General features: G+C 39.8%; 1 protein-coding gene across 4 annotated transcripts in view; it reads left to right on the forward strand.

The window, feature by feature from the left end:
• Positions 1-16712, forward strand: part of LOC149143195 (uncharacterized) — a 427005-nt gene that overhangs the window by 357346 nt on the left and 52947 nt on the right. For 3 of the 4 annotated variants that reach the window (XM_089448072.1, XM_089448073.1, XM_089448075.1), the window contains 2 exons: positions 14270-15401; positions 15693-16185. In XM_089448072.1, the coding sequence (XP_089304198.1) occupies positions 14270-15357 (1088 nt within the window). In that variant the 3' untranslated portion in view covers positions 15358-15401; positions 15693-16185. The remainder of the gene's footprint in view (positions 1-14269; positions 15402-15692; positions 16186-16712) is intronic. The other variant, XM_089448074.1, reaches the window with a different exon arrangement.

Genomic DNA, 16712 nt, shown 5'->3' on the forward strand with positions numbered 1-16712 from the left:
GGTGACCCTATCAGCCCAAAGGGCGTTTGTTAGAGCATTGTGCCAATTCCTCTGGTTGTCAGTGATAGATTTACGGATTATGTGGATGAGGTTTTTGTTTGAGGACTCTGCAACTCCATTTCCGTGGGGGTAATAGTTTGATGCATACCTTATGCGAATTGATTTATCGATAGCAAATTCAGTCAATTTTAGTGATGAAAAGTAAGAAGCATTATCAAATATGAGTGCGTCAGGGATGCCAAACCTGTTGATAATAAATTTCTCAATAAAAGATATTACCTCGTCTTTGTTAACCTTCCGAAGCGGGATGGCTTCGGTCCATCTGGTGAAGTAGTCGGTTGTCGTGAGTATATACTTATGCTGCTATGAAGAATTCGGAGTGATCTTACCTATGACATCTAGGTCCCATTGCTAGAACGGGTGATAGATCATAACGGGCTTGAGGGGAACTACTAGCTTTCTTTGTCGTCTTGCGGTAGTTTGACATACCTTGCATTTCCGAGCGTAGGCATGCGAGTCTCCGAACAGTGTGGGCCAATAATATCCAACTCTTAATATGCTGTGAGCAGTGGTCTCTCCTCCATAGTGACCACCTGCTGGGCCGTCATGCATTTCTTTCAAGACATGAGCAGCATCATCCTTTTCCAAGCACCTCAGCCAAACTCCATCATAGTTTTTCCTGTATAATGTGTCATTGGCCAAGTGATACTGATTAGATTTTAATCTGAGCGCTCTCCTTGTGATGCATCCTTGTGCTTAGGACATGATCCCCATGTTAAATAAAAGCGTATGTCATAATACCACGACTTAGGGTCCAAAGGGACTTCTGACGTTTCATGTTCACACATCAGTGTCTCATTAATCCATAGGGCCTCCCCCCTGAATTCTGCTTGTGCATTCTGTATGCTCTGCGCTTCTGGTTCTTCGGACGCTCCTTCTTTATATGCCAAGGCTTTTGCCGCGAGGTCACACAATCCCTGCCCTGGAACTATCTTTGCCGGCTTAATCTCGAGGTCGTATTCTTGAAGGGCGGTTATCCAATTCCCTCTCCGTTCACCCATTTCTTTCTATACGAAGAGGGCTCTTACAACTGGGTGGGGAACAATTACTTTAGTCTTGGCCTTTAATAAATAATGGCGGAAATGTTTTATGGCTTTAAAAACCACAAAACCTTGTTTCTCCACGTCTGGGTAGTTCAGTTCTGCTCCCTGAAGATTAGAGCTCATATAAGAAATAGGGACTTTGTTGCCATCATCATTTTTTTGGGTGAGGATTGCGGCATATGAAACATCAAAAGCGAAAGTGTACAAGAAGAATTCCTTGTCGAAATTGGCACTGACCAATGCAGGAGCTTCTGCGATGGCCTCCTTAATTCGCTAAAACGATTTCTTAGCTTCATCGCTCCACCTATACGCAACGTCTTTCTTCATCATTAGCTGCATGGGACGCACTATTTCTACGAAACTTGAAACAAATTTCCTAACGAAATTAATTTTCCCGAAGAAAGATTGCATTGCCCTTTTATTTGCAGGGGGTTGTATTCTCATGATGGTCTCTATTCTTTCAGGATCAATGACAATCCCTTCTTTAGAGAGGATATGACCCAGTAGTTTCCCTTCTGTAATTTCGAAGACGCTCTTTTTGGGATTCAACAATATTTTGTATCTTTGGCATCTTTCGAAAATCTGCTTCAGGTGATAAATATGATCCCTTTTGCGATACGAATACACAGTAATGTCTTCCATGTACACTACTACTGATCTGTTAATCAATCCTCGGAAAGCTATGCCCATAGCTCTCTGAAATGTGGCGCCCGCATTAATAAGTCCAAACGGCATTTTACGGTATGCGTAAGTGCCCCATTTAAGCTGTTCTCCATTCGATACCAACACTTGATTATATCCCGAAAAGCCATCCACTAGGTACAACATTTCAGACCCGGAAACGCAATGAAGAATGTGTTCCATAGAAGGGACAGGATAGTTATCTTTCTGCAATGCTTTATTCAGGTTTCTGAAATCGATACATAACCTAATGTCTCCATTTTTCTTTCTTACTAGCACGAGATTGGCTACCTAATGGGTGTGCCTGACAGGAAAAATGATTTTGGCGTCCAACGTTTTGTTTAATTCTTTCTTCACCAATGGTTCCAGGCTTGGATGCATCTTGCGAAGCTTTTGTTGGTATGGCCTAACATCCTTCTCCAACGAAATCACATGTTGTATAACGCTGGTATCAAAGGTTTTTAAGTCGCCATATGTCCATGCAAAGATGTCCTTGTACTCTTTAAACAGCTTAACAAATGCAGCCTTTTCTCGTGGAGAGCATCCCAAGCCCAAATTAACAATTTCCGGGTCTTCTTCGGTTCCAAGGTTGACCGATTCATACTTCATGGATGAGCTATGCGTTTTGCAGTTAGTCGGCTTCTTAAATTTATCATGCAGGTCATATTGGTGCTCCATCTTGACAACTGACTTGGGAATTATATTGAGCTGCTCCTTTTCCTCATCTTCACTCCCATTCATAAGCTTGTCATGCTCTTTTTCATCAATGACTGCGTTTTTGAATGTTTTTTCACCATGCAGGAATTCAAAGATTCGCTCATCACCTTCAAACCCCTGCCAATTCGAGATGTTATCTGGCACGGATGGTCTGAAAATCAATTCAACGTAGCATTTATTCTTGTTTAGTCTAAGATCAGGCAAAAGTTTCGCAGCCATACCAGCCATCAGATCGACATCTTGGTTTTTCCCTCGAGGTATGTACGTGATATTAAAAGAATCAAAATTGACAATTAAGCTCCATACCTCATGTTGGTATCTTACCAAGTGTGGCGAATTGCAATGTATCCTTTTCCTTACCTGGTCCAGAATTATCTGTGAGTCACCAAAAACTTTTAAGACTTTTTACCTTCATATCAATGGCTTTTTTCAGGCCCTGCAGCAAGCCTTCGCATTCTGCTGTGTTGTTGGTGCACGTGAACTCCAATCGGCTGGCCATCAGATGTTGGTTCCCTTGTGGGTCAATGAGAATGCTCCCAACACCTACACCTTCAAGGCAGTTGGAGCCATCAATGTAGAGTGTCCAGAAAATAGAATCTAATGTTACATTAAATGAACTGCTTCCTACAAAATTGGTTCTATCATCTACTATATTACAGGGTGGCTCATTAGTTGGACTATGGGGGAGAGCTTCCAACTGTGTGTTTGTCACAGTTTCTTCAATTGTCTCTACATGGAATTCTCCAAAACAGGTTTCGATGGCACAAACGTCAAAACTATAATGCCCAAGGATAGAGTTGGTAAACATTACAGGTTCATTGGGACCGTTTAGTTCTGTCACCACATACTTCATGTATCTTTCTCGATCAACTCTCAGCATATCATGTTTTCCCTTCTGAGGCAACAAGAGATGGGACCAATCAGTTGAGAAATATCCATTCAAATTTGTTGACCAGTCCCTACTAAGAAGCATTCCATATGCCTCGAGTATGTCGACTACCATTATGTCAATGACTTGTGTGTACAGTGGTTTGGCAGCCATCCGAATCAATACATCTTTCAATTCTCCAATTACTTTCACATTCGTTCTGTCCAGTTGCATTCGTTCTGGCCATGATCACCTTTTATCTTCTTATGATAGAAAGGTTTGAACTTTGAAGGATTTTCTGTTGTTATAATCTCCTCCATTCCAATTTGTACTCTCTCCAGAATTCCTTTTCATATCGATGGCTATGTTCGTCAATTTCTTAATGATCCGATGCAAACCTTCCACATCTGTGGTATCTTTTTCTTTGATCTTAGCCACTTTGTTATCACTCCCATTATTCTTCTTGGATGACTGAGAGGCTTTCTTTTCTTCGATTGTATGATGACATGCTGTGAGACTGATCATTTCATTCTCGACTTTTACTGCTTCATCGATAGCACTTTGTAAGGTTTGTACGTTACTCCTCTTGACCCACATCGCAGTAGGGACAGGGAGCGCAGTGATGTAGAATTCCATGAGCACCTCCTCAGTAGGTCTAGCATTAGCCAGGATTCTGTTGAACAAAGTGTTGAACCGAATGTTAAAATCCTTGATGTTTTCTTCGGTTTCCATTTTCAAACGGGATAGTTCTAAAACTAAGGCCACAAGTGTTTTGTCACCGCCAAACTTGTCTAAAAAGGCCTCTTGAAAGGCACCCCATGAGGTGATCGATCCTATTCTCAAGCTAAAGTACCATGTGGAGGCTGCACCAATCAGAGTAAAAGGGAATAAGCGACATACTACATCTTCATCGGCTACCCCGAACATGCGCACGACTAGGAAGAAAGAGTGAATATGGTTATCAACAGTGTCTCCCCGCTGAGGGTCGAATTTAGGCAATACTCTTTCTGCATTCTTGGGTAAGGCATACTGCTGCGTAGGTACTGCTACGGCATCATGAGTGAGCCAGGGAGGGAGTGCTCCCGGAGGAGGTGGGGGTTGATTCCCACCCGGAGGAGGCGGTAGAAGTTGATTCCCACCTGGAGGAGGAACGTTAGCCATATTATGGATAGGGAGGTTCTAGTTGAAGGTTTCTTCGAGGCATTCTTTATTAGGATTTCCCAAATCTGGCCAGGGATTACCTTCAGAGAGTGGATCCTCAGGAATTTCTTCCCAAGGAGTGTCGATACTTTGCAAAGACTCTAGCACAATATCTTTAAGAGGAGGGGCTGCAGATGTCTCTTCGTTTATGGGACAGATCCTTGGCTTTCTTTTAGTTGTCGGAGGTAAAGAGTGAAAGATGGGGAGCTGAGAGAGGGAACGAGCATAAGCCCGAGTAAGTACTCTGACTGGTTGTTCCTAAGTGACAGGATACTCCCACAATCTCTCTTCTTTGGGTGACCCAAACACGGGACTTAGAGGGATCTCTGTTTCTTCGAAATGAGGCTTTTCCAAATGGGAGGAAGGATCTTTTCGACCTTTACGATCCATGCATTAATCTTTTCAAATCCATGCGCGACATTTATAGATGAAATCATAAAAAGCTATGGATGGCGGTTTAGACCCTCCTTCTAGCGCCAATTTGTTGACGCAGCAAATGTTCGCTATGCCAACAAGGGGAACTAACCCGATCGCAAACCCCAATTAGATCTGCTTTCATTTGGAGTGGCTAGTTCCAATTTAAAGGATCTCGTAAACTGTTATGGGTGTTGAAAGATTGCTTCTTGGAGGAAGACTTCAATTTAATCAACAAAAGGAATAGCTAACCTATATGAATCAAATCCTATCTACACTAATTCTAACTACTTATGCTAATCCTAACTATTCTAATCTATCCTGCAGGAGCATAACAAAAGAGATTAAACATCATATATAGATTCCAAGTCCAAATGAATCAATTCCTGGTTCGCAGATGAACAAGGCTGTATTAAATCTTAATTGCAATCTAATCACTCATACAAGAATACACATTCCTTTCCATATAGATAAAACTTGCAACTGGTGTTTAACAAGGTTTCGAATCAGTGACCGCTCATGAATTAACGATGGTACCAAATTATATTTGAATAACCAAGACTAGTCACAAACTGTCTGTTATCAATATGCACAAAAACAAAACATATTTATATTTTTATCAGCGACAACACCCTGATTCTAAACACATGAAAGAAAAGGAAAATAAATCTGAAAAAGGCTCTTTCTCAACCAAACAGTCTTCTTTATTAGCACAATAAATCAAAAGTTGTTCTGCCCAAAAAAAGGTCCTCCCTCCATCTTCGGGGGTAATAGTTATGTAGGAAGAAATTGACCCTCTGTATCCCCCTGACCCTCCATCTTGGCTTATTCAATATACAAATTAAAATATACGGATGTAGAACGGTCCGTCAATTGCTGACACATTGAGGCTACATTTGCTGGGGCGTTTTTATTTTTTGGGGGAAATGAAAGGATGTCGATTAAAAGAGCATGACTGCGTGTCATCTCTTTGCACTTGTATGGAGTGGATGTTATTCCCTATTATTTCCTGAAGGAAACTAAAGACACTGCGCTCATCATCCCACATCTGGCATGATTTAAGGTGTATCTGGAGGTAATAACATCTTGATGGATCAGCGCTGTCATGAGTGCTTCCACTAAACATAGAGCGTGCCTCCATTATGCACTATGGCGGTTCGTATCCCTTTCTTGTAGAGTATGTCTTTGCAATATCGACATCGGTGGTGCAGAGGTGTCGTCTTGATATAAATCACATTTATCCATTATCGGGTCCACTCGAACTCGCCTTTCTTCTCTTGGTCCTCACCTGCAGAAATAGTTCATATTAGCTATGATTATGAGAAATATGACAGACATGCCCACAAACAAACTTTGCCTTCAGTCACAATTTCCATTTAATCTCACAATGCAGAGCAACCGTAATTACTAAGCCGCTGAACCTGGACCATTCATTTTATCAGATTTTCCTTTAAAAACCTGGACCACAACACTATATCGGGACACATGGGAATACACGGGAAAACCCGCAGCCGAACCATAAGGCCGGACTTCAAATACTATGCACCCGGGTCTATAGTTATCATTGGGTCCGCTCATCGCCCCTTCGCATATCACATGTTGCTTTACTGTCGTCGACTGCCGATTGCGATTTGCGATTGGGGGAAGCAGACCCGAAAAATATATATGTTGTGCTTAATAGTCCCGGCGGGTCTACCATATCGCATTGCGCCTTACGTATAAACCTTGGGTTCCGCCGATTGCGATATGCGATAGGCCAGACCCGAAAAGTATATGCGTTATGGTTAATAATTTCGGCGGGTCCGCCAATGTCGCAGAGTGCCTTATGTACAAACCTTGGGTTTCGCCGATTGCAATATGCGATAGGCCAGACCTGAAAATATATATGTTGCGGTTAATGATCCCGGCGGGTCCGCCATATCGCGAAATGTTTGAAGCTTGGGCCTATATACTGGTTGAGAGCGCCGATTGCGAGATGTGATGCGATCAGAGATTTGATCGCATCGCAGTTATTCATGGGAGATGGACCTTTAGCCTTTGCCAATGCGATTGCGATAAGCGATGAAGGCATGCATCGAGAGATGTGTAAAGACCGAGGAAGTGCGGAAAGGGTAAGTTATGCATATTTGTATAGTATTTCTATTATCAAAGCATTGATATAGAAATAAGGACATGATAGAAGGTTTTGAGGGTTGAGTCCATATACACCCATAGTAAAGAGTGGGGGTTGGTTATATGTGCGGGCATAGAGTACCATGAATGTTTATGAGGATTGAGAAAAGTCCCGATGAAAGAACATGAATGAAGGGCTAGACTGGGTTATAAACAAGTCATTCCACAAAGATTTATAAAGAGGGCGTGATCATTCAGCTTAGAAGACATAATTCCCTGTAACAACTCCAGTTAGAAACGAAAGGTCAAACGTCTAGGGGACGCATTCAAATTTGCCAATAGAGCATGTTTTAATAGGGTGGTGGTTGTGGCCACAACACCTCCCAAATAGTTGACGGGCATCATACCAGATATGTCGGAGTGGACCGACTGCAATATATCTATAGACTTGATATGGCTTTAGGGGAATGGTCCCCTTTTAAGCCTTCCTTCGTCACATCCCAGACATACACCTTCATGCTCTACTTTGAACTCGGGCATCCTTGTCACCATCTGTCTCACATCGGGTAGAGCCTTATAATGAAGGTGGGCAAACCTTCGGTGCTGTAGATCAGACTGTAGAGATGTGTTGTAAGACATGACTCCCAACGAACTTCCTCCAACTTTATATAAGGAGTCAACTCGGAACCCAAGAGTAAAAGCATCTTTAAAATTCTTTTTCCAAACACGTACCTTGCCATCGATGAATGCCACCTTGTAGCCTTTGTCTTCGATTGCCAAAATGGACACCAGGTTCTTCTTGAGATCAGGTACATATAAGACTTGTTGCAGATGGATCATGTTACCCTGATTTAATTGACGAGTAACATTCCGTACACCCTTTACAGGATAGGTGGAGTTGTCTCCAAGAATAATCTCCAAGTTTGTCTCCTTCTCTATCAGATTAGAGAGAGCTTCCTTGACATTTGATTCATACCTGGAGTTCCTTGCTTTCTTGCAGGGTTGACCATTTCCTTGATTTCTCGCATTCCTCTTTCCTTTGCCATTGAACCTACCATTCCTTTGATTGTTGTTGGAGTTGCCCCTAGAGTGATTTTGATCATCATCATGTGATGTGTCCTTTCTATTTGGACACTCCCTCGCATAGTGGCCAAATTTATTGCAAACAAAGCATCTTCCTTTCCTTCCACCCTTCGATCGAGGCTTTCCTTTGCAATATCCTTTAAACCCAGAATTATTTCTCCTTTTGGCATGAGAGGAGAAAGCAGTGGGGTTGCCTTGACTTGAAGACATTTCTTGCTCAACCATCCTTGTCTCTTCTTGAATGCATCTCGACATCAATTCTTGAAACCCCAGAATTTGATTATTGTTGAGAAGAGTGGGTTTATGCCACAAGGTCTCCTCCTTTTATATGCCACGTTGAGGATAATCTGGGGGTGTAAAACACTGTTTTGCTTGCTGGCCGACCTTGATAATTGTCAAGAATACAAATAAATTCATATATCCATGAATACATGTCGGAATCGGATGATTGTTAGATCAATCCTATACCTCTCGATGAGAGGAATCCAAGAAAAATATCAGCTGCCATAAATAAGGTGACCCACATGGAGTTTGGACCTAGTTGCCAATTTTAACAACGCAGTGTATGGAAAACCTTCTCTTGACAGCATTTAGGGCTTGTTAGAACACTAGCTCATGACAACGTTTAAACCCTGATTGACTGCGGCATAAATCCCTTCTTTCTCTGCAGCTATGTCTCCTCTAGGACAACGTTTAGGAGCATCTTAGGGTCTTTGCATTTAGGGCATATAGACAGCGTTAGAACTTCTCCTTTCTACACTTATAGAAGCCTCCTCCATGGCTGCGTTGAGGTCTTTCTTCCATGACTGTTAGGGCAGTGTAAGGGCTTCTTCATTAGGGCAACGTTAGGGCTTCTTCATTATGGCAGCATTAGGGCTTTATTAGGGCAGCATTAGAGCTTAGGGCACTCCCTCTAGATCTCTCCTTCATCAAAACCCAAAATAAAACGAAGAGAGATCGCAAGAGTGTGTGTTTAAAATGACTTGAAGACCACCTCTATTTATAGTAAACGTTGAGAATAAGTGGGGGCAATTTGGTTGCTGGTCGACCTTGACGAATTGTCACATAACACAAATAAATTCATATCTCCATGAATACATGTCGGAATCGGATGATATTTAGATCAATCCTACACCTCTCGACGAGAGCAATCCAAGAAAATATCAGTTTCCATAAATAAGAAGACCCACATGGCGTTTGGCCCTAGTTGCCAATTTTAAAAATAACCCTTGAGGTATTCAGAGATGTACTCAGAATTTGCTACTGCTTAATAATAATAAACCCTCAGATCTGCTACACTAGTTTTCCCGCATTGGATTTTTTCGGGGACATTTGTCCAAAAATAACGGTGTTATTGTGCTATATTTTCTTTCTTGCTTAGTCTCTTGTTTCCGCATATAAATTAATTAAGTGAAGGTTGCAGTGTAGGTATTTCAATATTTGTCGTAGGAAACTGCAAATAACTTGTTCATGTAAATATAACAAGTAGGATAAATATCATCGGTGGTTGTAGTGGGGATTTCGGTTTAGGAATTTTCACAGCCAGATGGTAGCCAACAAATGTGTAGTTGAATAATGACAATGATATGTAGTGAGTTGATGTGCAGCTTTGTGTAGTTACCAGGTTGAATAGGATTGTACAATGGTTAGTGGCTACCAAGGTTGGTCAGACATACAACATCTTCTTTACAACTTTCCTACATTGATTCAGAGTACAGAGGTATCTAGTGTGAAAATTGTGAATCGTGATCTACTGACTCTTTCGGGTGATTGGAGTCACCTTCAGGTTGTGGCCTGAGAACACTTCATGGTGCCAGGGTGGTGCTAGGGCAAGTTGTGGCTTGCACAGGGGATTGCGATGTCAATTCAGTTGTGGTTGATAAACTAATAGGGCGACAAAGCATCCTTTCCGACAACAGCTAGTAAACAGAGTGTTGGGGCACTCATCAGGTTGTGGCCTGATCTATAGGGCGTTAGGGTGTCCTTCTGGTTGGAACAGGGTATTAGGGTCTAGAAGCGTCCTACAAGTTGTAGCATGTGAATTAGGGGGTTGACACCTCCCTATGTTGTAGCTGAAATCTTGATGTAATCAATTTTCTTTTAACAAGGAGAAGACAATTACTAAAGAAGTGTTTGGTGGTTTTTGACCTGGAGGGGGTTTTCCACCTAAAAATATTTGTGTCATCTATTTAATCTTTCTGCATTGTTGTATTGTGTTGTCCACTGTTGATTATTGTTTATGATCATCTAAAGAAGAACAATAATAATAATTGAAGATTAACTAATGCTCTAAAAAAGATTAAAAGGTGTTAATCGCTAAGAAAAACTAATTCAACCCCCTCTCAGTATTTCCAACTGCTGGTTGTCGGCTAAATACAAATCTAGGAGAAAAAAATTTCCTCTGGGGTCACCCACTTGTGTTGGGTAACAACAACTATCCACCCTAGTTGGTGGTGATTAGTTTCGATGGTAAAATATCGACCCTAGTTAGTCTGGAGGGAGAATCTTTTTAGGTTTTCCATTGGAATTTAGTGAAGAGTGGAGGTTCAAATAGAAATAATTTACAAGAGTCTGAAGAGACAAATTTGTAGCAACTCGCATCACTAGGAAGGGGCTAGGTTCTATGTCCAAAGCACATTCCTGAGGTGGGCCAAAATCACTTTTGAAGGGAAGCCAAATTCCAGTGTCATTTGAAGGTTCGAATTACCATTAAAGGAAGGCTGAATTGCAACAGTATCTAGAGGGCCGAATTACCTTGAAAGAGGTCAAATTGTGGTGGCATTTAGAGGGATGAATTGTTCTAGGCCCGAGGTAGCTGAAATAAGGAAGCCAAATTGCTTTTAATTAGTGAAACGAGAGCATAAATTGTGGATACCAACAATTGCACCTAGGAATTCAATCGTTGATCTGAGAAAGCTGAGTTGGAGCCAACTGAGTTTGTCAGTGCAACTGCAGCCATGGTTTGAAGCCAGCAAAAAATCTTCAAAGAGAAGACTCCTTTGCTCCTCCAAAGCCATGTGCTCCATTGGGTCCACTCTATTTGCATGAACATTGTCACAACTGAGGTCTATAAGCTACGCCATGATATCTAGCGCCTACTGCCCTCCTCCAAGATGCACAATGCTCCTCCTAAGTAGGGTGTTTTTTAAGCAAGCGAACCTCTCCATGTGACCATCATGAAGAATGTTCCCCAAGTTGTCAAGAGAACTTCGATGCTATAGTGAAGAATGTCAGGGAAGCACCCAGTTAAGTTCAAGCAACAATCGAGCAAGCTATGTCCAATGTGAAAATTTGTCATGGACCTTCTCTCATTTAATAATCAATAGTGGACAATCCAAGGGGAGAACATACACCATGTACTTTGAATTGCATCAAGCACTCCCAAACATGGTGTAAACAATTTTGGAGTGGCCCGAAAGTTAACAATTGCATGAGTTAATGTTTAATGGCTTTTGGAAGATACTTTTTAGATAAGCCATTGGATATGTGCTAGTCTTATTGTTCCACTGACATGTATCTTGAGCATATCTAGATCCAGATATGTAGTGATGTCATATTTGAGGCACTATTGTGCTTGATATGTGGAAGACATATTTGAGCCCCCACTCTTGCAATATCCATAACTTGGCATTGAGGTTAGTAGTTTGAGATTTTTATCCTTCTCTATTCTTAATAAGTCTAGGGTTGAGATGGATCTATGCTATTACATTCATGCACACACATGTATATCCAAGGAAATCTGCAAGGGATCCATTCATCTTGCTTGGAAAATTTGGATGGATTATGTGTGAATTGCTAGCTAAAACAATCATTGGTATCCTCGAGGGATTAGATCGAATTTGAACTTGTGACATATGGCTACCTTTGCGACAAGATGGTTTGGGTGGATGGTTCAACCAATTGAGGTAACCCTTGGGGATGTGTGTGTGTGTGTATCCATACATGTGCATGCAAAGGAAAACCTCATAGGATCCTCCCCTCTTCCTAGAATAGTCATATGGAGGGCGAATCAATTACTAGACACAATGGTAGTTCGTAATTTCAAGGGCCTGACTAGATTTGAACTTGTGACCTATGGCCTCCTTGTCAACAACACACCTTGGGGCAAATGGTTGTAAGATTGAGCTAACCCTTGGGGCTATGTGTGTGTGTGTGTACATAAATATGACAAATATGCACATAAATTTATAATGTGTGTGTGTACACTCCCCAGTGTCCTTGGGAAATGAAGCAATCAAACCATATTTGATATTTGCCCGCAAAGAATAAAATGAGAGAACAATGACAATGGTCCTCCTTGAATTTGGATTACAATGATGGAAGACCACTATTAAACTGTCAAATTTGCCCTTAAATAAATTTCACGTAATTTGCCCTTTATATTTTAATTTTCTACCTTTAGGATTTTACCCTTTTTATTTTGCTTTTTTGCTTTCCCTTTTCACTCTTCAAAAGATACAACTGAGATTTCCCTACCAGCCATATCATATAGATATTTCAGTTGTTTCCAGCTTGTTTCCTTGTAATATCCTAGCTATATGATCAGACTTAGTTTAGAACAATATCTGTACTTTTCTATCTAGTACGTTATCCTTGTTTCTTTTGGGTGACTCAGTCTATATTGATTACTCAACCTGTTTATTGTATTTTATTGGAGACATTATATATATATATATATATATATATATATATACAGGTTGAAATTGACTTAGTCTATATTGATCATTCTATATATACAGGTTGAATGATCAATATAGACTAAGTCAATATATATATATATATAACAATTATTGTACAGATATGCGTACAGTTTTGGAAATTACTTCTAATACTTGCATACACTCTTATTTTCATGTGTGAAGATTCACATTTGGTATTGTGCTCATATCACCGTATCTTTAAAGGACACATAGTCTAGCAATATCCAGCCATATATATACCAGATACAGATACGACTATACACAGAGGGGGAAGACATAGTCAGCAACATTTCTTGAAAAAGTTATAGTGTAATGGGAATTAATGCATTTATGACAGAAACAGAACATTCTGCCAAAAAATTGTTCTAAAATGTCCCATTATTTTTGCTAGTTTTTAATATCTATAAAATATTGAAGGGAAAACATAGGCCTGGGTAACATTTAATTCATTTACCGAAAAGTGAGTTATTATATTCTCTGGTCTCCAGAACTTTGACAAAGCCCAGGAGAGCCATGGGACAGGCTAACATCACCTCATTTCTTTTCTTATGATTGTTTTATGAATTACAGTAGCCGTCACATGGTTGTTGGAGTGACCACTGTCGGTTAGCCACTTGACAATGCGTCTCTCTTCTTCAGATTAGTTGGTTCCCGTCAGTGTTGGGGACATCTCGATAACATCCCGATTTTATCTCGAAATCACGATTTTTTGGCCTAGCTGATGTTTGCCAATTTTTACTGATATTTTGATGATATCTTGATTTTGCCGATTTTTACCCATATTTTCCTGATTTTTATGATTTTTTGGTTTTCCAGACCCTTGCCGATTTTATCCCGATGCTGATGTTCGCAACATTACTTCCCGTTCATCTGATAATTGAATAGTTTTACGTAGTTGTATCAATATAATATTTTTTCAATACATTATCAAAAACCTTTAATGTATAAAAATGATATGAATGTGCAGGAAATTATTATTTATCAACAGATGGGCTGGACATTAAATGCAGCGTATGACCCTACAAATACTTGGTTTTTGTGGACATACGCTGTAAATAGACTCAGTTCTGGATATGAAGCGATTGTATTTGATGGCCACTGATGTTCATTTCTATATTATTGAAATTAATTCAATTCATTTTTTTACACAATTCTAATTGCCTTTAGTCTGAAGCTGAGTGTCTACTGTCTGATGCTATTACAGCATCAACTTGTTTTAAATTATTTCCTTTAACATCTAACCCAATTTATATGATTTTCTGCGCCTTATTTAGTACACAACGTTATACTTGTTTGTCTTGTCACATGACCACATAAAAGCATTTAATTTTGGAATTTGTATCCTGAGAAAGGACAGGTTAAACAACTCTTGTTTATGCTTTCTTTTACAGCCCAGGATCCTCCTGCAGAAAGACTTGCAGAATTAAAGCCTCAGCATGGAGAAGAGCTTAGGAAGCTTCATAGCAACCCTAATTATGATGACAAACTTTTGGATATAATTCAAAGGAATGATTTGTCATATAGATTTGATGAGCTTCCTGGCACTCACAATAATCTCAGTGATTCTGTTCAGCTACTTTGTGAAACTGATGGTGGCAAGCAATGCACAAGTGAAGCAGGAGTAAATCTAGGAGTTGGTAGAACTAAAAGTTATCCAGAAGTCACTGTAAACAGTGAACAGATTTCAAGAAACACTTTGCACAGCAATTGCAATATAGTCAGGCATGGGCCCAAAGAAGTTGGCATTTATAGTCTGTCTCACAATCCAGGTATTTCACATCAAGAATGCTATCTGGTTGGAACAAAATTGGACATGGATGTCTCTCCTCCTCATATTGGTATTACTAGAAATAACTGTCATCAGTCTATCATGAATGATTCAGTTTCTGAAACAGAAAGAAATACATTTCCTTTGTCAACATATAAGAAAAAACGGGCTCGAGTAATACTTGAGAAAGCAAGGTCATTTCATCATGGAAAAGGTCGCTTGAAGCACAAGTGCCCATCTGGAGACAACAATCACGTATTCTCTGTGGATTGTCCAATTGGTAGATCTTCTAACAAGCATGGAAAATCTTTGATAGGCATTAAATCTAACATTCGTGTTAGCTCATCATCTTTACAGAGACATCCTTTACCTGACACAATTCAAGACTTTTGCTCTATTAACATGAGGAAACTGGAAGATTCTTTAATTGGAAAGAGTGAATTGCCTGCTGACAGATCCCTTTCAACTGATCAATTTCTCTTACATTTAGAGAGAAAAGAAAATGGGAGGAGGAGCTCGTGCATGGATATTGATATGGAATCCTCAGTTATGGCATTAGAAGAGCTTGTTCACAAAGTTAGATGGCTAAGGGGGTTTATGAAATTTGGATTCAATCAGTGTTCAGATACGACAGGGACAACATGGCAATTTTTTGGAAATGAAATGCCACAAAAGGAAGCTGGTGGCAACCAACAAAGTCATCCGTTATAAGATTAGTTCAATTCCTGCAGAGTAAAAGACTCATCTATCATAAGGTATTTTACATATACATCTGTTTATCAATAGATAAAGCGAAGAATCTGATTGGTAATACAGCTTAATGCTAGCTTTGTCTCCTATGTGAAAGAGTTGCACACATAGTACTTTATTCTAAAACCTGTCTTTAAAATTGTGATAAAGAGAAACATGTCTTAGGCTGAATGTTGGAAAAAAATAGGATGTTTTGAAAAAAACTTAACAACAAATTAGAAATCCTGGTTGATGTGTGTCTGCCTGCTGTGTTTGGAAAATAATTCACTGGGTACATGTATGTATTTCTTTTGCAGGAATTCTTTCAAGGGCCAATTATTCAAATTCACACTGCAATGAGACTAGGCTGGAGTTATGACTGTTGTGTTAAAGCATTGTTGCTAGAAAAATGTGCATGTTTCCTGCTCTCAGATAGATATAGAAAATGCACTAGAGTCAACTCAGTTTGTAGTAACCTCAGGGTGTATCGATGATAGATTTTGTTCTGGAAGTTGTTCTGTATCTTGTCTTTATTCAATATCTATCTGTCGGCTATCACTTGTTTGATGTTCAAGCGATCTCAAAAATATGTCCATGCTCATTTGGAAGGCCATTGTCAGAGCAACTCTGCAGCTTGATTTTATCAGTCAAGTTTATGAGCATACCTGGCAGTTTTTCTGAGTTGGCTATTAGAGCTGTATTAAGAAGAGAAACTGGACTATTCTTTTTTTCGATATTCAAGACGAGAAACTCATTATGGGTACATAAAGAAATTCCATAGTATTATCTTGAGGCAAGCTTTGGATTATGGTATGTACTTACCCTTGATTTTCCTCTGTTTCTTCCTTCTATTCGCATTTAAATTCAGCTTTTCCACTAATAGTGAGAAGAGATTCTTTTCATGAAATTGAATAAAGCGAACAACTATTGTATTTAGGTGAACACTGGTACATGTTTATGGCAAATAACTTCCATGATAACTATTTTTCGCTTTGAAATTTTGGAGTTCATCTTTCAAGAGCCAGGAAACACATTACTATTTTTAGAGAAGTGTATTATCTTGTTTATAAGTAAGGTAGTCATGGAACTTTTAAGTTTTAAGTTATGTTCCTTCTCTTTTAACGTACAGATTGACTTGTGTTTGTATTCATTCTGTCAGGAAAACTTCTAATTATTATATCTATATACTTGACATTGTAAATGCTTTTCATTATATAGGAAAAATTACAGTCAGTTTTCAGCAAAATTAGTACAATGTCGGCACATCTCTGGCCAAATGATCTTGTGGCCAACTAGATCTCTCCCCAAACTTTAGTGACATTTTCCTGACTAGCCCT

The sequence above is a fragment of the Pinus tabuliformis genome, chromosome X (genome assembly GCF_031772625.1).
Source record: "Pinus tabuliformis cultivar Carrire ecotype Pingquan chromosome X, CPIR1, whole genome shotgun sequence".
In the NCBI taxonomy this organism is placed as follows: Eukaryota; Viridiplantae; Streptophyta; class Pinopsida; order Pinales; family Pinaceae; genus Pinus; species Pinus tabuliformis.